The sequence below is a fragment of the Squalius cephalus genome (genome assembly GCF_949319135.1).
Source record: "Squalius cephalus genome assembly, chromosome: 22".
Taxonomy (NCBI): domain Eukaryota; kingdom Metazoa; phylum Chordata; class Actinopteri; order Cypriniformes; family Leuciscidae; genus Squalius; species Squalius cephalus.
In genome coordinates this window covers 18,115,029-18,139,972 of record NC_137143.1, presented here as the reverse complement: position 1 = coordinate 18,139,972, position 24,944 = coordinate 18,115,029, and the positions used below count along the sequence as shown (strand labels likewise).

The following is a 24,944-nucleotide window of genomic DNA, read 5'->3' as shown; positions in this document are numbered from 1 at the left end:
TATTGGAGAAATCCTTTTTTTCCCCCCAGAACATGTCACAACATCCAATCGTGAAAAAGCATACTTTTGCACATAAATGGTGCAAAATTTTGGGTGAGGTGAAATTTTTGACTGTTATGATGCTGCAAAGTCAGATCTGGATTCCTACCGTCTACACAGGAAGGTTTGTTCCGTGTTGTGCCGGCCACTTTTCCCGGTAAACACGAGCACTTGACTGTCTGGGAACGTTCTTCAATGCGGTTCTTGTTGCAACATCGGTGCGCTGCGATGACCTCGCATGTTCCTCCCTCTGTGGATGCAGACACACACGTACATCAGTGGCACATATGAGATACTCCACCTTCAACCCATAATAATTTTTTGTTTGATCTGAAGCAGTTTGATACATGACACATTTCAGTAACACGCACCAGAGATGCAAGCAAATCAGTGACAAGGACACATTCCTGAGGTCAACAGTGAGAGAAGAACAAGATTTCACAGAAGGAGACAGCTCATCCACGGCCTATAGAAGTAAGGAAGGTCTCTCTGAACCTTTAACTTCCAATATCTGACAAAGCAATATCTTGAGCAGCAAGAGAAGCCTCGTTTATATTAGCATGTGGGGTTGGGTATGAGTAAAAAAGGGTTTCGGCTTACTTTACAGCAGGAGGTCTTCTGGAGGGGGTCTGCCGAATAATATTTTGATCTCACAAGAACCACTTCTTAACTTTTGTGCAAAAATGAAAATATGCAGCAAGCACAAATACAATATCAAGTTACCTTCAACCAAAGCTACAGTTAAGAAGTTTAATTTCAGTGTTAAATGTTAAATATTTCATTATCCCACACTATATACTACATAAAATAAAAACATTTGTACACAAAGGATATCACTCAGCTTTTATAGTGACCCAGTTATTGATTTGGTTACACTCTATTTTGAGGTGTCCTTGTTACAATGTAATTATACATTAATTACGGTGTAATTACACAAGTACTGAGTAATATTAATTAATAACATACTTAGGCTACTATAGGGTTAGAGATAGGATTGGGGTTTGTTTTAGGGTTAGTTGCATGTAATGATACATGTAACGTGTAACAAGAAAGTGTTATCATTGATTTCACTTATGTTTTGTTCAGAAACCTTACACTTTTCCACCCTTTGATGATCATCCGTCATTAATTATCAACAAGATTCAGCTTCTTATCAATGGTCATTAAAAAAGACAGACATATAAATGTGAAAATAAATTTCCTTCAAAATATTGGTCCTCGTCCTTTTTTTAAATATATTTTTGTTCTTTTGCAATTTATGTGTTGATTAAAATTAATTCTTTTTTTCATCTTCTCTCAACAACCTCACCATTTCTCTGATAATTTACTTTTCTTCCTTTTTTGTCAATATAGTAAATCAGCGGAATCACACAGGGTCATCTTATATCTTATATACATCTCTGATTATTACTATTGCCATACATATATATTGTATATATAATGAGCATCATTCTACATATATTAGGAAATTTATGATAGAGATATACACATACTCAACAATTTTACACACACACTTCACATAATTACACGTACATCCTACTTTCTGTTTTGTTGGTATCGTCTAACTGTGTTTTTTGCGTTTTGTCTTACGTTCTGCTTTAATAAAAAAAAAAAATAATAAAAAAAATATGTATATATATATATATATATGTATTGGATGGGAACACTGAACATATTTTCAACAAAAATCAAGATCATTTTCTGCAAACACAAAAGTTTTTTGCTGGCGTGTGAGTATTTTAGAAATATTTACTTAAATCCATGACAGTAAAAAGGCGATAGGAAATAAATAAATTAGCCTCGGCACCTTAATTAGATTAACGTCCAAATAACGTCCAAAGTCATCAGTTAAAACAGCATTAGAGCAAATGGCCCTTGTAAAAGCCTCTAAAGAGAAAATTATAGGCTCTTCTACAGACTCTTACTGCAAGGCTTTCTATGTAATTACCATGTATTCTTTCTTCTCTCTGTGTTGCAAATTGCCCTTGAAGCATGCTGATTATCTTATCTAAATTACAAGCCTTTTACCCTTGTGTGATGTTAGCAAGGGCTTTTATGGGGAGCGCAGGAAGGTGAGGGTTCTGTCATAGTTTGGTCTGAGAAGACAATGTGGAGACATATAGTGCATTATAGCATTGATATGACTGAATAGGGAAGACTCATTCTTAATAAAGGGCCTTGAGACAGTGCAATTATGAAGTCCTCGCTATCATTATCGTGCTCTTTGCCATCCAACATACAGGATATCTGCAGCTGCACAATATGCACTGCGGCAAAGTGGACCCCATTGTGACGAAAAGAGGAAAAAAGAAAGTGAAAATATCAGAATGCACAAAAGCTACGTGGGTCACCATAACAATAGCGAGCACCCTGAGGATAGCTGGGGGATTGATGAGAGGTAATGGTTTCCCCCTCAAACAGTGGGCTCACAGCTCCGCACAAACACCAAGAAAGGAGAGAACAAGGGAACAGAGGAGCACAAAAGTGCAGGATGGGAAAAGAGCAAGAGGGAGGGGATAGGAGGGAAGGAGGCAGGCAGCTCCCTCGCTGGGCCAGGCCGGGCCGGTTGAGTAATGACAGAGCTTTTGGAAGCGCCCCTCTCACACAATTATAAAGCGGCCAGGTAATTCAGCTAGTGGGGTTGCTGCAGCAAGGCCCTCCATCAGATGCTCCCCTTTCTCCAACACCCGAGGAAACCCTCTTTATCTTCCCCTGACAGCTGTCCACCCATCCGCTCCCACATCCCTCAATTACACCACAGCTCAAACGAGGACATACCAGAGAAATTGCGCCATACTGAGCGAGGGCACGCGAAGAAGAGCGAAGGAAAATGGAGAATGCGTTGTTTGCCCCATTTCCCACCAGTTCAGAATCAACATGGATTTTTCGAGATTCACAGTTTATCAGATCCATGTTGATTGTTGGCTGATAGTTTTGAATTTAGGTTGATATTTGATATTTGGTAAAAAAAAAAAAAAAAAAAAAAAAAAGTATCTGTACTAAATTAGATATATACAGTATGGCAATTATAGATTATAGATATTGAATTTATTAACATCATTCAATATTTGATATACCAGCCAATATTAGCATATACATATACATAATAATTTTTTATTTATTTATTGTATTGTTTATTGTAATTTATAGTTATTTATACTAAATATATTAGGCAATATGAGGTTTATTTTTTTTGGATTTCTCAGTTTCGGTCAATATTTGATATATGTTGTTCAATATTAAGATTTTTTTTTTTTTCAAATTTCTAATTAGTATCAGTCAATATTGAATAATATTGGCTGATATTAAAGATTTTGTTTATTCATCTGTTTTTTTATTTACAGATTTTTTTTAAATATAACATAATAATGGATATTTTATCATGCATGCTCATTTCCCATATTTTTACATTTAGATGACTTTTCTATCTAATGCTTACTTAACATTAATCTTTTAAAACAATAATTGAATTGAAGTCACAGTAAATGTAATCTTTAGCACATCTCAAAATTAATACAAATTCTTCACATCATACATTGTTTTGGTGCCTAAATTCACTAACATTTAAAACCATTGATTGTACTTTTTAGTAATTATAGTATAGTATAGTATAGTATAGTATAGTATAGTATAGTATAGTATAGTATAGTATAGCAGTTCAATAGTAATTTATACTATTACTATTCATTTCTATTTACTTAGTATAGAATTTTAATACCGACGATTTATCAGTTACCAGCTATAATAGTACATGCGAGGAAATTACAGTGTGCTTTGCTTCATCTCTCTGCCTTTCCAGTCTTTTTCAAACTCCTGCTTCAGGGTCAGAGTGAGCAATGTAAAACTAAGAGTGCTAGGCCAGCGATGGACATGATTGCCGTTGCTGAGCTGTCATCAGTCCTCACATTTGAGCAGGAGGCATCCATTTGTTCCAGCGTGTTTGGCAACACATACGTATGTCTAGTTTTGACCTCCCATTAAAACATCAACCCAAACATGCTGACAGTATTACACTCAAAACACCCATGACAGCTCACTCTGGACCTATTACTGCTGTGCTCTCCATAAACTCGATAATATCTCAGTGTTCACAGGAAAACCTGAAACCACAAAAGGCCTCCACAAATCCCTCAGGACTCTTTTTAACCTCTGTTAACTGCTTTAAATGTCTTATTGTCTATTTCAGAATTTATTTGTATACGGCTTTCTAATGCTGTTTTCTGAATAAGATTCTCATACTCGTTCAGTTAGAGTGAATCATTGCTCCCCATGGTGTTTTTTTTAAGACACTGATGTCTTATACAGCAGCAATTTGATCCTTGTCATTATTGCGGAATGTGGATTTCCATGAAGGTGGGAATGGCTTGTCATGAGGAATAGGTTCTTTATGGCTCTGTCTTACACTGAAAGCTTTAAAATCCAGGCTAAAGTTCATTGATCCAAGACTGGCCCAGCAAACCTTTAGATAAATGTTTTTATCTTGGTTTTTGACTGTTCAGAAAACGAGCTGACACACAAAATGAAAAATTGTGGACCTCTACAATATTCACAAACAAACAGCCATTAAAATGTGCTGTGATAAAATGACAACACATTTACCTGGCGGTAATTGAATGGTTTAGCTTCTTCTCAGCCAGAAGCATTTGTGACCAGAGGGAGACAGTATAACAAGCCTTAAACACAACCAATTGCTTAAACTGTCGACCTGTTTGCCATGCGTCAAAGCACTTAAAGTAGGATATGTTCCTGAAACAACATTTCCACTAACCAATGAGTGTCCTCTAATTTTAGGTATAAAGTTAAAGCAGTGAAAGAACAGCCAGAACCCAAGTCCTGAACAATACCTTTTTAAAAACAATTTGTGCTGACCTAGCCTGAGAAGCTCTTCTTTAACCCTTAAATGCATGAATGTTTCGCCAATCATTATTACAAATTCGGGTCTTTAACGACCAGGATCTATATCTAACACGGATGGATCTCTACCTGTCGCGATAATATAAAACTCTCCTGATATTAGAGTAACAATTACAGAAGAATAAAATAAAGCATATTTTGTTACCTTTTGGAGCTTGGAAGGGTTCAGTTTGAGCAGATGTTTCATTGCATCATCACTGTTCTTGTCAGAGCTCACTTTCCTAGTACATTCAGCATCTGGCTCATATTTGCGATCCCAAACATTTTCTCAAAACTATCATTTTCAACATCTTCAAAATCAATATTTTGATCGCTGACGGCTTCTTCACCAGATCCACCATAAAGTGACAGTAACACTAACATTTGATTGCGTTCAGAACTTGCTCTGCAGTAAATCAGTGAGCCATTTCAAGTTTTGCTGATGATACTTCCTATTCTTTTGTTTTCTCCATGCGGTAACTATGAGTGAAACGTCACTTCATCATTGTGTATCAGACATTGCCACCTTGTGGAATAAAGGTGAATTGCACTTATTCAGTCATCAACGATTCAATTATTGTTGTGCAGAACAAATATATTTAAAAAAAAAAAAAAATGAATGGGAAAACGGGCATTCTTTTCTAAAAAATCATTCTTGTGATATGTTATATAATGAATTGATTGAACAATACGAAGACAGTTGATGTCTAACTTTAAAAAGTGAATGAGAAGGAGGGTAGTGAATTATGTCCCGGGTCACTAAAGACCAGAGGTATGTGTTTAAGAGTTAACATAGAAGGTATGTCATGACACTGGCATAAGTGGCACCACAAAAAAACATAAAATAATTATAATAAATATTTCATTGGATCACAGAAAAGACATAAAGGCACTTATAAATGTAAGAAAATAAAAATATTATTTAAAAAGAGTATACAACACAAAAATAGGAATTTAAAATGAAACAAAAAATGTCTTTGTAATGTTGGGTGAAGTCAGAAACTAAGGAGATTAAAATCCATAAGCAGAGAGTTTATCAACAGTAGGGGTGTAACGGTTCACAAAATTCATGGTTCGGTTCGATATGATACACTTGTGTCACGGTTCGGTACGTTTTTGATAGAGCAAAAAGAAAGAAATGCCAGAGAAATTTCCTTGATTTAATTTTTTTAAATAAAACTAACATCATAAAGTATTATATTTTTTTACTTTGAGCAATTTACTAGAGCTATAATTGACTCTTCTTAGAAGAATAATAAAACAAAACAGCTCCTTGGAAAAAAATGAAATGTAATATTGTAGTAGCCTATAGTTATAAACAAAGGTTCAGATTTAGTTCAGATTAACATTTGAGGGCAGCAATTGTATTCATAATGTCAAAATAAAACCGACGTAATGTTACTTGAAGGCATTATAGCCTACTATTCCTGCCAAACTTCCATGGTTGCAGTTAGTGTTACTACAGTAAATCCATGGTGAATGTTGCTGATCTGTGGTCGACACTGGATAGTTCATTCATGGCACAATGTTTCTTCCTGGTTTCCACGCGCTGTTTGATCCGTTAATAACGGAGAAATGTGAATGTTTCTCACTAGATCTCGCAGCAGTGTTATTACTTCTGTGGCGAATTCAAATGGATCTCTTATTAGCGCTGTGTAGTAACAGTGTCGCATGATCACGATCGGCTCCATAGATATAATATAAAGGCTAGATGTCTTAAGGCGGAGTCACTTCCGGCATCACCGGCGGCCATCTTAGGACAGGGCTCTGTGAATTAAGGTGAGTGAGCAGCACGCACACAAATCCTCTTATCTCGCTGAAATCTGGACGGATTTACAAACGGTTTGGTTTCTTACAAACGTTATTAACGTGGCTATAATTCTGAATGCTTAAACATTTTGAACATAATTATTCATATGTATGCAGTATAATAGCTACATCTCTGACGTTTATAACAAACCAAACCGTTTGAAAATCGGTAGAAAATTGAGCAAGTTATGGTTATTTAAAAGTACATGCACCATGTTATGAGTGAGCGAGCACCCTGTCGTAAGATGGCCGCCGTGTGCGGATGTCGAGCTCCATTGGCCAGCAGCGCGGACGAGACATCTAGCCTTTATATGATATCTATGATCGGCTCGCGCTGCACTGGTCCAAACTGATAAACGGTCCTTCAACCACACAATAACGAGCAGTTTCGTTCCTCTTGCATTACGTTTGCCATTTGATGTTGGGCAATGTTGTGGTCGCGCCGGCGTCTCTTACATTATGAGCGCGCTTGCCACGCGCCTACATTTGAAATAACGAAATTTTGGTCGGCAGGAAAAATGGTCCAACGAACCGTTCGGTTTGAAAATGCGTACCGAAAACCGAACCGAAAGCCTCGTACCGAACGGTTCAATACGAATACGCGTATCGTTACACCCCTAATCAACAGAATACTACAAATACAAGTACAGAATAATAAAAACAACCGAAAACGCAAGGGACAGAACTGAGTATGATCAGAGACAATTTATATAAGAGACATGCCACTTCCTCAATCCTCAATACAACTATATAAGGAAAACCCGTAACGACAAAGATGGCGGTTGTATGCACATGTCCCGCCCCTCCCGTTGGAAAGCCAATCATCTGCTTTTAACAGTCAGCAACTGACCACTAAGGAGCGAATGTACAGTGACGTGACATAACTGCCATATTCAACCTGTGCTTTCGCGCTGTGGCTGGCGCTGAGCCAAAGACGGACGCGCTCAGCGCTTGTCATAGGCTATATCACAACTGTTCAGTGTTTTAACCACATAATGTTTATTTTAGGTTTCAGACATTTAAATACATATAATTGTTTAAGTGCTTGGCACAACACCGGCATTCTGGATAGAGACGTAAATGAAGTTGGTGTCGTGAACGTGAACCCTTGCGCATGCGTAGTAAAAGTATAACCTGTGGGGAAAAAGGCGTTTTAAACCTTATTTTTGGGCGAAGTCATCAAACTTTTTCAGCGATTTTTATCATATTTTACTGCTGTTTCTATACATGCAGTTTTTATGTCCCGGTGACCAGTGAAAGTGCAGTTCTGACTCTCAGCCCATTCATTTAGATAGGAGCCTGGTCTTGTTAGTCCGAAATAGCTGCCCGGAGGCGTTGCCAAGATGGCGGCCGAGTGGCACGACTTGCCTAAAAGGACTTTGGTATGATACAACAATTCCAGGACAAGATTTAACAAACAACACAGAAAACACTGGAGTTTAAACACACAAGGGGTAATAGGCAAATAAGACACAACTGGGAACAATCAGAGAACAAATCAACAAGAAAACTACAAAATGACTTACAAAAAGGAGACCAGACAGGAAGTAACTTCAAAGTCCACACACAAGACAGGTAACATACCACAATCCAGAAAAGGCACAATGAAGGAAATAAAATAAAAGCAATACAAAATAAAGCCTATGACAAAATAGAAATTATTTCAGTGGTTTACAGAAAAGGCATAATGACACTTTCGAAGTGAAAGAAGTGTAGAAATCTAGTATATAAAAAAATCTGCATAAAACAAAGAATTAGCTAAAAATACAGCAGTACGAACACTTTCTAAATGAAAGAATGTAAAAATATAATACACAAAAAATAAGATAAGAATACAAAAAAATAAAGTCCAAAGCAGCACAACTATTACACTTTATTGGAAGGCATTGATTATACTTCTAGCTTGTGAAACACATCACTGTATGTGGGTGGGGCCCATACTCATGATTTTTGGTAACTGGCTCTAAATCGCATGAAATGTGCTTAACTGATTTGTGCGACTTTAGGATTGATCGTCCCGATGTTGACTAAAGCGTTTGGCATATGTTACCACATTTTAATACCTTGATCAAAATGATTGGCCCTCAAAACTCTCCTTGCCCATAATTGCTTCTGTTATTAATCTTGCACAAGCTCAGAGATAAATCAGATCGCAGAGAACATTTACAGAACACTTTTATCCAGTAACAATAAAAAGCCTTTCAGTATATCTGTTTTATGTGCATGTCGCTGTCTCAAATCGCAAACGATGTGACACAGAAGGTCTATTTCCTTGCGCGGTATCTCATTGAGTTTGACTGTAATGACTTGAGGTGAGTCTAATGGAAGCTAATAATAGGTTTACCTACCGCAAGGAGTCTTTCATTTGGGATTTAATGCTTTTTACATCTCGTGGCAGCAGAAGTATGTGTGTGTGGGTGTGCTTGCTGCTTTAATCTGTATGTGTGTGACGGTGAGAGATCAAGAGAGGCCAGAGAGGCAGCTTTTTGTACAGCCATCAGACAGGTGGACATTAAACCTTCCTGCACTGGCACCATCTGTGCTCAGAATGAGTGTGGGGTAATGACACCTCCGGACTGTGAGCTAGCGCAATGCTGAATTTCACAGAAGACAAATGGTCATTCCAGCCCTGCTGCTGAGGCTAAACTCATTCACACCATGTTTCTGTTAGCTACAGGTAATCACCACTCCATTAACTGTGCGAATGTGTGTGTAGGTGTGAGAGTGTACGGGGAGAAGATCTCTTTGCTTTATGACCGAGTGCTTTGGAGTTAAAGGAATAGTTCACCCAAAAAAATACGATATTTAAAAAAATCGCTCAATAATTTTTGTCTATACTATGAAAAGCTTTAGACTTCAATGACTTCCACTGCATGGACAAAAAAACCTGATATTTCAAAATATCTTTGTGTTCCGCAGAAGAAATATAGTAATGATTTTGATGAATAGATTAATGGTTTTGAACTACATGAGGGTGAAGAAATTATGACAGAACTTTCATTTTTGGATGAACTATCACTTAAAGGTAAGTGATGTTAGAAGCCTGATACTAGTAAAATTGCTCATTTATTGACATCAGTAAATGCATTAGCTAATAGATAACATGAACTAACAATGAGCAATATACTTTTTAAAGCATTTATTAATTATTGCTAATGTTAGTTCATAAGGAAGGAAAAGTTGGCACACCACAGCTAAAAAAAAAGTATATTTATTTATTTCATGTTCTCAACACAGGTGATAATTCGAGCCAAGTGGCTCTATGAACTCATACACTAATAAGCCCTTATTTATACACTACATAACTACATCACATAATCAACCACATGAAACATGTAAAATGAAAGTGAAAACATCAATAACTAAAACAATAAACATATCAATCAAAGAATACCTGACAGCTACCAGAATAAGTTTTCATGCTTGAATGTTCAATAAACACATTATTTTTTCCACATATTTAAACTGTTGCAGCACCACTCTTCCAAGTAACACCTTGGACTGCGTTTCCCAAAAGCATTGTGAGCATGGCCGGACATACCATTGGGCTTCACTGGGCTGCAGCCCATGGGCCCCGCCCAGTAGGTTGATCGACTACTTTTGACTGACAAAATCCCAGCCACCGGAAACACTAACTGATAAAGTGAGTCGAACAAAACCTTTATTTTTAGTAAACTCTTGAGCTGTGGTTAGAAGCATAGTTTCTTGTTTGCATGACATGTGGACACATGTCATAATAAATCCTTATCTTGAGCCAAATAAGCAAGCTGACATAGTACAATCTGTATCTTTTATTTAGAATACATACAAATGTCATTTACGTCTTTTAGTTTATCAAGACATTTAAAGTGCCGTTTTTGAAGAGTGCGCATGTGCGAACGTGCTCTAGTACATAAGAACGAGCCTATGACTGAATCTGGAAATAAAGCAAAATAACTGAGAAAAGTGAAAAATAGTCCTCAGATGCCATGTCCGTAATTTACAGCAAAACATCTAGTATTACTTCGATCTCAAACAGATTCATTAAAAGAAATTATTATAACATATAACGTGGTTGAACAACCAATTTGCGACAATATGGTTTCGGGAAACAGTCGTGACATGCTAGTTGATTTCTTAAACGATGCATCGTACTATGGTAGTTAAGCAGCGGGTTACCTCTGATTGGTCGGCTGGACTAGTGTGTTGTGATTGGTCAACAGCTTCAAGCTTGTTTAGGAGATGTCGCCAAGTTTCAACACACTACTAACAGAACTCAACCAGGCCTCTTTTTTTTTTTTTTTTTTTTTGTATATTCTGATATGGAGAATAACCCTTTGGAATGGACTTTGTGCTTTGTAAGTTTGCAGACCCTTTTATGCTCAAACATTACACACTAATAAATGCTGTAGAAGTATTGTTCATTGTTCTTTCATTGTATTCTTGTAAACCCTTTAAAGTGTTACTGTAAAATTAACCTCTTCTTTCTCCTACACTTTCTCTCTTTCTCTCCCCTGAGGTTATGTTTGAGGTGGGTCACATCAATCAGTGCAACCCTGGTCATTCTCCCATCAGGCCTTTCTAGACCCAGGGTCATTACAGTAGCGCACATAGAGATTACCTTTAAGGGAATCAATGCTTTAGTGTTTTTGTTGAGTCAAAGGCTAATTAAAAGCACAGTAATGAAGGAGTGTGGAATGCAGCAGTGGAGCAAAGGGTTCAAAGTAATTAAAACAGCTCTGACACACTTTATTCCAAGCATTCCTCTTGCTGCTTACATGGTGTCCATTGGATTTATTTCTGCTTGTGGATATAGATAGTACGGTGACCGGAAGGGAATATGTCCGGTTCACTTAGATTTGTCGTGGCTACAACAAATAAACTCGTGGGAACATGGTAATATTTTGTGGTCATGACATTATTTAGTCGAAGTAACGTACGCCATCCTTATGTTATGGCTGTGGTCTAGAGATCCTTTGTTACTCTAAGTAATAAAAAGCACAAATCCTGTTCTTTTGACCTTTTTATTCATAAAAAAATCCACAAAACAGACTGCAACATCCCCCCCCCCACACACACACTTTACTAAAATAGTTGCTCATTTGCAAACTGGTGCTGTTCAGTGATATCAAGAACTATGACAAGCTCGATAACAGGAAGAGATGTGTGAATGATCTCTTGACTCTGTTTTCACCTTGTGGTGACAGGAATACAGAGTGTCATACCTGAAAATCCAACATACACGCACCTGCAATTTTTAACAAGGATAATTACCTGAGTCTCATATCGATCATGGGATTAATACCAGTCATGATAGAGCCTGCAATGTATAGAGTGCAAGAGAGAGGGGGATACTTGGAGGAGTAGTTAGACAGAGAGCTGGGAGAGAAAACACTCTGATTAGAAATTACTCTAGTGTGGAGAGGTACTCATTCTCAAATGGCACCCATTAAACCGTAATGTATTGTACAGGCAAAGCACACAACAGTGCAGCTAATCAGACTAAGGGACTGTTCGTTTTTTATTTAAGGGGCTACCGGAGGAGTTTTGAGGTCAGTAGTCAAAATAGACTTGACCCTCCCTTTGCCAGCAATTATTTTTTCTATGACCCTCCAAAATGATTGTGTTCATTACGATGATCGATTTAAATAGTAGCCTACATTGGGTTTAATTTGTCGTTTAATGAGGTCTAATATATGTTGTTAGTGGCGAGAATTTTCATGTGAATATATACATAGATCCTACTATTTTAAGCGTGTATTTAAATGGTCCAGTGACAGAACTTTTGTCAAGCGTGTCAGAGGTTCTGGGTTCTAATCCGCACTTGTATAGTTTTTTTTTTTCTCATCAAAACCGATTATGTTTATCAGTGGTTGTATATCAGGCAGGGATACGTTTGTGTGCATTTCGTTTTGTAATTTCACCGGAACGAATAGAGAGTCTCCACAACGGATTGAAGCGCGTGTCCGAGTGAAAACTGTGCGCGAGCCACAAGAGAACACAGTATCCGCACCACAGTCCCTAATTCACGGTTTCCATCAAACATGGCTTAATTACAGTGCAGCCTGGGGGAAAGTGACGCTATTAATGCTTTTATTTTCTGAAGTTTACAAACTATTTCATCTTTATCAAATTCTCTCTCTCCCTTCACCAGACTCTCTTGCCAATCAGACATTTTGAGGGAGCCAGGCTGAAACTAAGCAAACAAATGGAAAAGAACAAGAAAAATGAAAGCATTTCATTAGTCTGAATCCACAGGATGAAAAGTAATTACTAACTCTTCAATGTTCTCTGAATCAAAAAGGCTGACAATGAAACTAAGATGATAATATAAATGCTTATTAATTCCCCAATTTTATTCACTACAGCAGAAGCACTTATAAAGTACAGGTGTTAGACACACTTTACAGTAAATATAATTAAATTAATTTCTAAATAATATATTTATCATGACAACTCACGACTCTAGTTTTAGCATTTTATTGAATATGGCAATGACTGTATTTGATCTGGGTGGACTGCATCTGGTACAGTGCTGCTGTTGATTATTGCTGCAACAAAGCAATTATTAACTGCTTATTAGCATGCATACTACTAGTATATTGGCTGTTTATTAGTACTTATAAAGCACATATTAATGCCTTATTCTGCATGAACATATTCTACATTCCTTAATCCTACCCAATACCTAAACTTAACACTAAACTACCTTACTAACTATTAATAAGCAGAGGAGTTTGTTGAGGCAAAAGTCATAGTTAATAGCGAGTTAATAGTGAGATTTGGACCTTAATCTAAAGTGTGACAGGACTTTCTACTGCTAAGATGCACAGATATGCTGCTGCTGATAAATCCTGTAACAGGTGGAGCTGGGGAAGGAGGAGGGTTTCAGAGGAACTACAGCAAACATTAAACCAGATTATTTAAATGTTGAGCAAACAATCTCATTGGCTGCAGGATCAGGACATTTTCACAGGCCATAATTGTTGTTAAAATGTTCTGTTATCTTGAATTCTCTTACTCTAAAATATAAAATGAGTACTGTTCTTGTGCCACCTGTTTCTAAGTCAGACTTACATACTTTCATATCAACCAACACAAATCATGCATAAAAAATATTTTTTCTTCAAGTAAAACCAACTGAGTCTGTTTAAGTAATGCATTCAGAGGCTTCTCTCATTGATTAGCATTAGAAATTAAAATCAGCAACACGCTTCATCTAAGGGAATATGAACCAGCTGTTATCATACATTTATATTTAATAGCTTCAGCTTTCAGGGCTGGCAACCGAAATTTAACTTCTGTAACACCCAACTGAATTCCATCCCCACATTTAAAAGCAGTACATACGCACTCCTCACAGCTTAAAACAAAGCCAAAAGACTTTTTTGAGCTCCTTGGAATCAGAAGATAACTCCCGACATGTTACTCCCTCTGGGCTGACATTAATTTTGCTCACATGACATATTTCTAAAAAATGTGCTGGGAAATGAAGCGTGAATGGTACAAAGACTGAATGCGGAGTTGTCTGGAGCAATCTTGTAGCTCTCATTGGCCGGGGAGATTATGTGTAAACACAAATCATTCAGTCTTAGAGCTCTTGGAGGGATTTTTCAACACAGAACAATAAGATGGCATCTGCATATTGTGAACCTAACATTTATTATTGCGCTGTATGTGAAAGGTTTAAATATTTATTGTGGCATGTTGCAGATAAATGCTTCTTGAGTGTCAAAAAAAAAAAGAAATGTAGGATGTTGGAAAATAACAATGTCTTTTCTGTTAAGCAAATGCTTTTTAATCTTCGCTATTGCTTCAATGCAAATGAACAAGCGCGCCGTTATTTGTTGCGTAGAGACGGGCATGTTCAAGTAAGCCATGATATGCGCAGATTCTGAGCAATACGCCATATTTAATATACCATGATGACTCACAAGTTGAGCAGATTTGGCTTACACGAACTTACCAAGCAAAGTGAGTAAACATAATAAGTAACATGCCAAATTGGCTTGTGATTTGACAGCGTTACCCGCCACAGTTGATTTTTACCCACATTTGGTGGGTTGGCGGGTGTTCATTTCAAACAGTGGTTGCATTGAAATTTTAAGTTTTCTCACGTTTTTTTTTTTTTTTTTTTACTGTGTGTCCCCCCGCCCTGTCCAGGTCAAATGCCAGAAAAGTCTGACACTGCACCTGTCTGATATGGTCTGGCCTTACAAAGCCACAAAAAATGGTTTCAGACTCGCACTTTGTTGCTCATGCAAAAAAAAAAGAAAAAAAAAGAAGAAGCTTTCTCAGCCTGTAATATAAGGTGGGAAACTGTCTGTATTCACATGCAAGTATATCTCAAGTAGCTCCTCAGAAACATGAGTCACAGGAGCTACTAAACTAAAAAGACTAAAAAGACTCTGAGTCAACATCAACATGCATGAATAGCCAAAGGACCAATTGGTAAATGCGTTAAAAAGAAGCAGTTTGAAGCTTATCAGTTCATGGTACTGCTGCACATTTATCGCCTGTCTCAGAGCATTTCCGCAATGTCAGGAAAGCTTGAAGGAACAAACGGTTCATGCAAACGAACATGACATGTAGCTGTTTCCATGAATTTCCCAAAAGCTTAGAAGAAGAAGATCCATAGAAGATCTATGTGTTTTAAGACTATACACCCACCCACAGACTCATATGAATATCTGTGACCTCTTTTTAGTATACATACCCAGAATAACCTGCAGCTAAGGTCTGCCTCCCCTGAGAGGCGAAACAAGCAAATACATACAAGTAAATACACACCAGCCAGTGGACACATGCGCCAGTGGGTGCTCGGATCAGAGAAAGCGCACGCACACATTCAAACATAGCCTGAAGCAAACAGAATATGAGAGCGCAGAGACCCTGGGTGTATTTCAGACGGAGTCAACGACCTCGCCGCAGCTCAGCAACACGAGTCCGGCTTGTTTATTTACACGTACACACACCGCTTTATCTCTCAAAGTTTCCCCTACCTGTAGAGCCGACAGCATGCATGGAAGATTTACACATCAAACCAAACAAAACAAATAACCTGCTTTCCTGTTGAATCCACAAGAGTAGATGTTGAAATTAAGTTGATAAGAAACGACTTGTTTATTCCTGTAGGAAAATGTGTTGGTTAAAGAAGCAATACTTATAAAGCATAGGTGTTACACGAAACAGGATGATATTACAGTACAATACCATTGCTATATATTTAAATTCAATACGTACATTTAAGAGCTTTGCATTTTGTTTTTATTTTTGTTTAATTGTAAATATATTTAAAAGTAAAAATACTTTTTAGTATGTGACATTAGCAATACATATATACTGTAGATATATACAAACTCCAGCCATTTCACAAAAACTGAATAATTTTTACATAAATACAAACAATACATATATAATAATATTTTATATAAATATATAAATATAAATAATATAATATAAATTATATAGATTATTTTACTGTAAACACACACGCACCGCACACACACACACACACACACACACGCACGTCTGGATTACTATCTTTGTGGGGTCTCTCCATAGACGTAATGTTTTTTATACTGTACAAACTGTATTCTATCCCCTTACCTTACATAGCAAACCCTACCCAACTTTCTGCATTTTTACATTTACATTCTACATCACAAAAAAAAAACAAAAAAAAAAAAAAAAACTGCATGATTTATAAGCTTGTTTCCTCATGGGGACCTCAATTTAGGTCCCCATGGTGAAATGAGTCCCCATGAGACCCCATGAGTGCATTCCGGTTGAAGTCCCCACCGGGATTGAAAAACATGTATGAACCCCCCCCCCCCCCCCCCCCCACACACACACCCTTTGTACTTTGTTTTACCAGCAGCCTGGTTCCACCAGAATACTGAGTTCTTAAAGAAATGCCTTGTGTGCACACACAGTCCCTGCTGCATCCAGACTAGTCGTAAAAAGTAATGGGAGAGGTAATTACACCAAAAATAAATGGGCTCTATCAATCCTTAATGAGTGTCACAAAATAGCTGTACACGACCCACGCTGTCTTACGGAGCCCCCAGCACCCAAAGTTACTATCAACTCTAACACTACCATGAAATAACTACAGCCTGCTGGGACTTCTGCAACAGGCCTTAATAAGAAAACTGCAGAAACGGGGAAAAGAATGATGCCTCACACTTCTAAAGAGAGAGGTGTGCACCAAACCGCATATTTACATCGAGGTTACACTGAGTTCAACGGCTGACGGTACATTATGGGATGCCTGTTACTTTAAATGGAACTGCAACATTCACAGATCTTTTCAGACATTTAGGAAATTGAATTTGGACTGGGACACCGCTGTACAAACTGCCTATAGAACTCAAAACCGACCCCGCAAGATGGGCAATGTTGCCATGCAAATTGCGTTAAACTTTGCATGTTTAATGCCAGTAACTTTTCTTATATTTATTTACTGAATCAGGTTCTTAAACATGCAGCCAGTGCATGCAAATAAACAATGTTATTATCAGAAAATGCGAATTCCCCTTCCTGACCAGTCTGACCACATGATGAGAATAACTGTGGATACTTGTGTGGAAAGAAAAACAACAGAATTAATGAATTGTAAGTTTGCATGGCGAAACATAATTTAAAATAAGTCCTACCTCTGTTCTCATTTCAAATATAGATCGTTATTTGCTCTTGATTTAAAATTAAAGGTGCTTATTTGCCTCTGAAAGGTGTGATGTCTGATCTGAGCATCTATTCATAGATCTATACAATGAGCAGCAGTGTTTAAGAGAGTCAGAGACAGATTGTGCTTGTCAAGAGATGAACATTGACAATGCTAAATAAGTGGAGAAATCAGAAAAAGGTGCACAATCTCCATGCATTTAACTTGCAAAAGCAAACTTACAATTTAGTTTTGTGTATTTGAGTTATCACACATGCATTTGCGGATTGAGCATAATTCAGTCACAGCAGACTCTTTTCTATAGAGAAACAGCCAATCAGTGTACTATAAACCATCTTAATTGTTTGAATAATGTTATACACTTATATTTCGAATCATCATGGTGTGAAATTGTTGACATTTCAGTTTTAATACCCTACAGACTTAACCCTCTGGGGTCTAAGGTGTTTTTGGGGTCCTTGAGATGTTCTGACATGCCCTGACATTTTTGCTTTTTTCAGTTGCTTATAAACATATTAATGGCAAAAAAAAATTTACACACTATTTAGCACAAACAGGACTACCATGAAATGTGAGCAACAAGAATGTACATGTCTGCATTTTGGAGAGAATAATGTTTATGCGTGGTTATTGAAAAAACTAAAAACTAAAGTTTCTGAAATAAGGCCATAAAACACATTCTAAATATGTGCCAATAAGACTTTTGTCTAATGGATGTCATCGCCTAGTGTTTTTTCTTCAAAATAAAGTGAAAATCACCCTGCCTTATCATTCACATAACACAATACATTGATTTGAATTTTGCAAAGCACTTTCTGTTTGGAAAGGCCATATGCGGAGTGGGCGTCAACGGTCATGTATATGTAGTGGTTCACACCTTAGGAGACAATGGGGCCCGCATACTTAATTAGCCATTCATTCAGGTGAGTCACTGAGCCACAAGAATGCAAGAGCAACAGTTGGAAGCATCTCAATTCTTCTTTATTTTTCCTCATATTGTGCTTGCAATTTGGCCTATAATATCCAAGGAAAACATGTCTAGTAATTGTGCAGTTAATTCTCATACTGTATTTTCAGTTTTGGAATATTTATGCTCTCCCCAAATTTGTCAATAATAAAACACAATAAAAGTTATTTAAAGAAAAGGCTTATATTTACCTTTTAATAGTTTGTTTACATCTACCTTATAAATATATTTTTTTATTAAAAAGGTTACAATTACAACAACAATTCAAGTGTAATCTTTCTTTGTAAAAACTAAAGTATACATTTTATCATACATATTTCAAAGTTAAGGATTTGATTGATTATTTGATAACTTTATTTTTGACAAAACATATTATATTTAACATAAGCAAATATTGGCAAACAAAAGCTTATTTGAGGTGGCAGATATTTTACATTAAAAATGTATAATCTATCCAAAACTAATCAACGAAATGTTGTCTTTCATATGTCTGTAACATAGGTCTTTCATTTTTATTATAAGAAATATAAATGTTAATTTGCAGTTAAATCCAGGAAATTTGTTAATGAAAAAAATATTAAAAGTAAGATACAATTGATACAAAACGAAATTCGTTTTAAAGAAAGGATTTGTACTTTCTGTTTTGAGGTCTCTGTGAAAGTTTGAAAGTCTTTTAGTGATTTTTTTAGAGCACTCGCGTCCATAACGGAGAACTGTCACGTAATATTGTTTTTTCCTCATAAATGCGAACACGAAAAATAAAAGACAAAAGACTTTTAAGTAAAACTTACTCCGAAATTGTGTTCTCGGCGGAATTCGCTCTTCAAAATGCTGCCGTTCGTCGTCTGAGTTACAATCTTCCTCTGAGGAAAGGTGCATTCTTCCTCGCTGTCCAGAATCATCTGAATGGCATCTTTATTACCGGAGAAGCGTTTCATACTCAAAACGCGATGAACTATCAGTAAGTCTGATGAAGAAACTTTTTATGGCATTGATCGAGGGGCGTATGCGATGCATACTAGATCACCTAACTATTTACATGTGAATCGCGCCGGGGGCGGGGCGGCCTCAGCACATTATAGAGATAATGAAGCAGAAGGAAAAACGGTACCTCTCCTTGCTTTCAAACGGATTACATGAGTTGAAAACATTTGTTTTTTATATAAATTACTTCATTTAAAAGAGGAGATTTCAAGCTTCATAAAGACATATCTCACGTGCCTGTGTGAGAAGTATTCGCTGAGTTATGATTCATTTTCGGACGCGTTTCAGAATGGACTACACGGACAGAAAGAAGGCAGAACTCGCTTCGTGTTTATTTTTCTTTATTTGTCGAAAAGCACAACACTATGTTTTTATTGTGAGTATACACAAAAATAATACACATTTAACAGAATCGATTGATGTATGAAACTTGTTTTGTAAAATCAAAGTCAAAAGAGTATTTTGGGTCTCAATTCAACTCATAAGGAAAAAAGCGAGCAGATCACGCCGGCGTGATCTCCGACCTCTGAGGGTTAATATCCGGATCAGGTTATGGTTTACTCATAGTTGTCTCTCTACATTAAGTCGGGATATGAGAAAGTATTGTAACATCAAACTGAATTATAGATACACATTAACTTAAATGTCAAACCAGGCTAAACAGAAACTTCAAATGTACAAAAAAAAAAAAAAAAAAAAAGAAAAGAACAAGGATCAGGCCTAAACATTGAAGACAGTGTCTCTGCCTACACCACTTTCTAATAGCAGCTTCTATCAGCTATGCAGTTTTTCACGGTCTTATCCTGCTTTAGCCTTCCTCTGTTCATGTTCCCGTCACTGAGCTTCTGGCATCTCACACACTGTTCATTTATTAATAGGCATAATGCTTCAGTTGCCACTTATCTGCTCCAAATTATGCATGCATGCTAAAATCATTGTATATGTCTGGAGAGAGAAACAGATAGACAGAGACACACACACACACACACACACACACACAGAGAGAGAGAGAGAGAGATGCAGTGCTGTGTAAAAAATCCTTGCCTCCATTACAATGGCACATTGGGGTCATGCATGAGTTTGCATAACAGGCCTCCATGTTCCAGCGAAGTCCATAAGCTCCAATTTATTCTGCTAGTTGTTTTGCATGTCGCTTGTTTTTTTTCAAGCAATTCTGAAGCATTTTTAACAGGACTGGCTTCACTCCAGAGGCGACATGTTGTGGAGTCTCTCCAGTCGTCTTCTGAGCGCCCGCCAGGCATCGATAGTGTCATTACACAGCTATGCATGATAGCACTCTTTTGTCATGCTTTGTGTGTAATTGCTTGTGACATTCGTACTTGTGTTTTATGGTGGGGGAGTGGGGAGACGTTGCCAAGCACGGGTTTATCATATTACTAAAACCATCCTCGCATGGCTCTCTTCAGATTTTCCTTATTTGCAATGCATCCATCACTTCGGATCAATCAACCATCTGAGAAATGTATGAAAATATACATGCATTTGAATAATTGTGGTGCTTGAACTGAGTTTAATCTGTTTGAGAAGAGTGTTAAAGCTTGTATGTTGCCAACAAAGGGGTAGTTCATTCCAAAATTAAAATTCAATCATCACTTAGTTCAGTCAGAACATGTTTTTGCATTTAAAAACGTTTAAAAAATAAATAAAAAAGATCTAGAAGTGCATTTTTTAAGTTTAAACCCCTTTTAAATTGAGTGCTGCATTTCTGTCACATCTGTATGACTTACTTTCTTCTGCAAAACACAAATGAAGTTATTTTGAAGAATGTTACAGCTGTTTTTGTCCATAGAATGATAGTCAATGGGGTCCAAAACATACAAACCCTTTCACAAAAATCATAACGTGTATGCTCTGTTATGTTACATTCTGTTTTGTTTTACTGTTTGCCCGTTTTACTGTTTTCCTGTGTTCTCTAGTTAGTTCCCTCGTTTGTTAATTAGTACCCACACTTGTTCATTTTTTTTTAATCTTTGATAACGCTGTCAGTACTTAAAGAGATAGTTCACCCAAAAATTCCAACGCATTCTCATCCTAGGGCGTCATATACTGACGCTTTTGACATTTCGTCTACATCGAGCGCACATGGCACCCTTTAGCGTCAATATGACACGCACAGAGCTTTGTTCGGTTATGGGTAGGTTTAGGTCTGGGGTAGGGTTAGGGTTAGACCGCTAGGAGGCGCCTTCTGGCCCATATCTATCTGCGTCTCATATTGACGCTAAAGGGTGCCATGTGCGTTCGATGCAGACGAAATGTCAAAAGCGTCAGTATATGACGCCTTGGGATGAGAACGGGCTGAAAATTCTGTCATCATTTATTCACCCTCAAGTTGCTCCAAACCTGTATGGGTTTCTTTCTTCTGTTGAACACAAAGAAGATATTTTGAAGAATATGGCTAACTCAAAAACTGTATTTGTAATTATAATTGTATTTCTTTTTCCTACTATGGAAGTTAATGGTGCCCTACAACTGTTCTTCAAAATATCTTCATTTGTGTTCATCAGAACAAAGAAATTCATACAGGTTTGGAAAGAACTGAGGGTGAGTAAATGATAACAGAATTTTCATTTTTGGGTGAACTTTCCCTTTAAGGCCTGATTTTCCTTGGTTCATTTTCCTTGGTATTGTTGATGTTAATGTGGTTGCGCTTTCTGTCTCCAGAGTTGTTCTGTTGTGGATTTATTGATTAAAAGACTGTTTTTGTTCTTGAATTCCCTTCGTCGTGCGCTTCACTGCAGCCACACCTTGACACATACAGATTTGGAACAACATTTAGGAAAATGCATTTTATTTTTTATGGTGAACTATCTCTTTAAAGTCTAAGAGAATATGAAAGTCGAACAGAATGTAAACATTCAGCTCTATATTTCAGGAGCTCTATATTTGTGATTGTGTGGGTGGAAAGGAAAACCTGAAATATGGAATATCTCTGACTGTAATTTAGTTTAGAACACATAGCAACACAGTACATGACACCTAAAAAAAAAAAAAAAACCCAGACAGGAAGAAAACAAAGTGTGCAATAAATTAACGGAGGGGCAAAAGGCACAGTGGCTGAAAGCAATCTATTCTATGTCAGTGAACTCTGAAATTACATTTTTTTGAAAGTGTAATAGTCATGACTCCAAACAGAAAGAGAAACAGTGAAGCAAGACAGATTCATCCACAGATGAGCTTCCACATCATCCAAAAAATCCTATTCACTCATATTCGCACTATATAAATCTGACTTGATAAACAATGATTTATCAGTCACTGGCTTTGCTTTTTTTTTAAAAATTGCTGCGTTTTAAGAAGAAATGGGAGGAATTTGTGCTGCTAACAGCTGCACATAAATGTTAAGAGAAACTACAGAAATGATTTATACACTAATCAAACTGCATAAAGTGCATTATCATCTGATAATGAGTGATTAGATACTCAAAAAAAAAAAAAAAAAATGAAGGTCAATATTAATAGGCTATTCAATGTCTCAATTATTCGTTACATAATAAGACACGTAAAGGACCTTGGAGGTCATTTTGATTCCAAAAACATGGAGACAGGAAGAAAGGAAATTAATAAGGAAATGTAGAACCATTAATGAAGTAGATTGAAACCATGTACGTGTCTGTTAAAATGAACTTTTACCAGCCAATCTCAGGGGACGATGTGTGTCTTGATTAGATAATTATCAGTTGCATAATTGTTTCATGGCTATTTAAATACTGTCTGATTAAACACATTTCTTTGGCTTGAATTACAGGCAAGTTAAACGTGATCTGTGAAGCTTTATTCTTTAGAATGATTTGTCTATTTGTTTAAATAAACATGCTGTCTCTACAGAGCGAGACAGAACAGAGTGAAGAAAAAAAAAAAATGACAGAGAAAGTTTGTTTACCGCTCATGGCCAACAACCGTGCTAACAAATAACCGATTCCCACAGTCAACCTGAGGCGTTTCATTTTCGGCCATTTTAATGGCAGCACAGTCGCCTCGGCAGAGATTGAATGTGGACGCCACTTTTCTAATCTTCCTGGGCAACACGCCTTTAAATTTGATTTGAGCTATCAATGCGGACTGTGAAATCATGCGGCTACACATCAAAGTGTGACCGGGTTTGGCCAGCATGTTAATGTTAAGCAGGTTTATGTCCTTTGTCTTGAGAAAGGTTACAGCGTAAAAGTTGACTGTCTGTGTTACACTGAGATTAATACAAAAAAGACAAGTCACAATCCAGATTAGAGCAACATCAGTACTACGTTCCCTGCACCTTTATTGTATTTCATTAAACTAAATCTACCGTCACTTCATTAGATATTGCATTAGTTTCAAATGCATTCTGACTGAAAATCTTTATTTTAACACTTTATAATGCTTATATAATGTCTTCTGCAGCCCCTTTAATGCAATATACTGTTCTGTACTTATTCATGGTCTAGGAAACTAAATCTGTTTTTCATATAAGGTACACTTTCAGATAAATAACAATCCTTTACTTTCTTCATTTCCTACTCTGTATAAATCACTGGAGTATTGCAAAAACATGTTTTAGTAGGCAATTCAGTATTATTTTATTTATATTATTTTTTTATTCTACACTACTGTTCAAAAGTTTGTGGTTGCATTAATTCAGTAAAACATTAATATTGTGAAGAAATATTTCTTATTATCATCAATGTTGAAAAAACTTCTGCTCAATATTTATAGAATTGTAATATTGTGTAATCTTTGATGAATAGAAAGTTTAAAAGAACAGCATTTATTTGAAATAGAAAGTCTTTAGTGTCACTTTTGATCATTTAGTGAATCCTTGCTGAATAAAAGTATTTAGTACTTAAAAAAAAAAACTTACTGACTAAATGAAACTTACTGACTAAACTTTTTAAAAGCTTATTTGAAATAAAATATATATCATATTAATTATATGAATAATTATTAATAATCATTTAACAAAAATATCTTTAGTAAAAATAATTAAACTTGTGATTAAATGGTTAAAAGCGATTTTAATGTATACCTATGTATGAATTTCTCTACAAAACTAAGCAGACAAATTCACTGATATTATATCAGGGTTATGTTCTGTTTTGATATAGTAAGCACTATACATTGTTAAACACATGCACACACACTGTGTTTTCATGTTTTATGGAGACATTCCATAGACGTAATCATTTTTATACTGTACAAACTGTATTATATCCCCTTACACTAACCCTACCCATCACAGATAACTTTATGCATTTTAGATTTTCAAAAAAGATAATTATGTATGATTTATAAGCTGTTTTCCTCATGTGGACCAAAAGCCTGCGTCTGCAGTAAAATATACAGAATGTAGGCCTATATGGACTAAAGGTTTGACTGGCAATGTATATGCATTTGAGTCTTTAAAGCTGGCTAGCTATAGCTTTGGTTGAGAGTAATACTACTTAAGCAAAAATAATATTTATATGTATGTATATAGATACACATGTAGTTTATATATATATATGTATTTGTTGTCTGGTTCCTCCATGTAAAATGATAATGGCTTTATTCTGGAAGCACAGAAGCATATTGTTACTTTGTGTCTGCACAAAG

General features: G+C 36.5%; 1 protein-coding gene across 3 annotated transcripts in view; it reads right to left on the bottom strand.

The window, feature by feature from the left end:
- tafa1b (TAFA chemokine like family member 1b) overlaps nt 1-24,944 on the bottom strand; it is a 164,869-nt gene that overhangs the window by 30,332 nt on the left and 109,593 nt on the right. For all 3 annotated transcript variants that reach the window (XR_013819640.1, XR_013819641.1, XM_079856633.1), the window contains exon 3: nt 149-289. Coding sequence is in view for 1 of the 3 variants with exons in the window: in XM_079856633.1 (XP_079712759.1) it covers nt 149-289 (141 nt within the window). In the remaining 2 variants the exon portion in view is untranslated. The remainder of the gene's footprint in view (nt 1-148; nt 290-24,944) is intronic.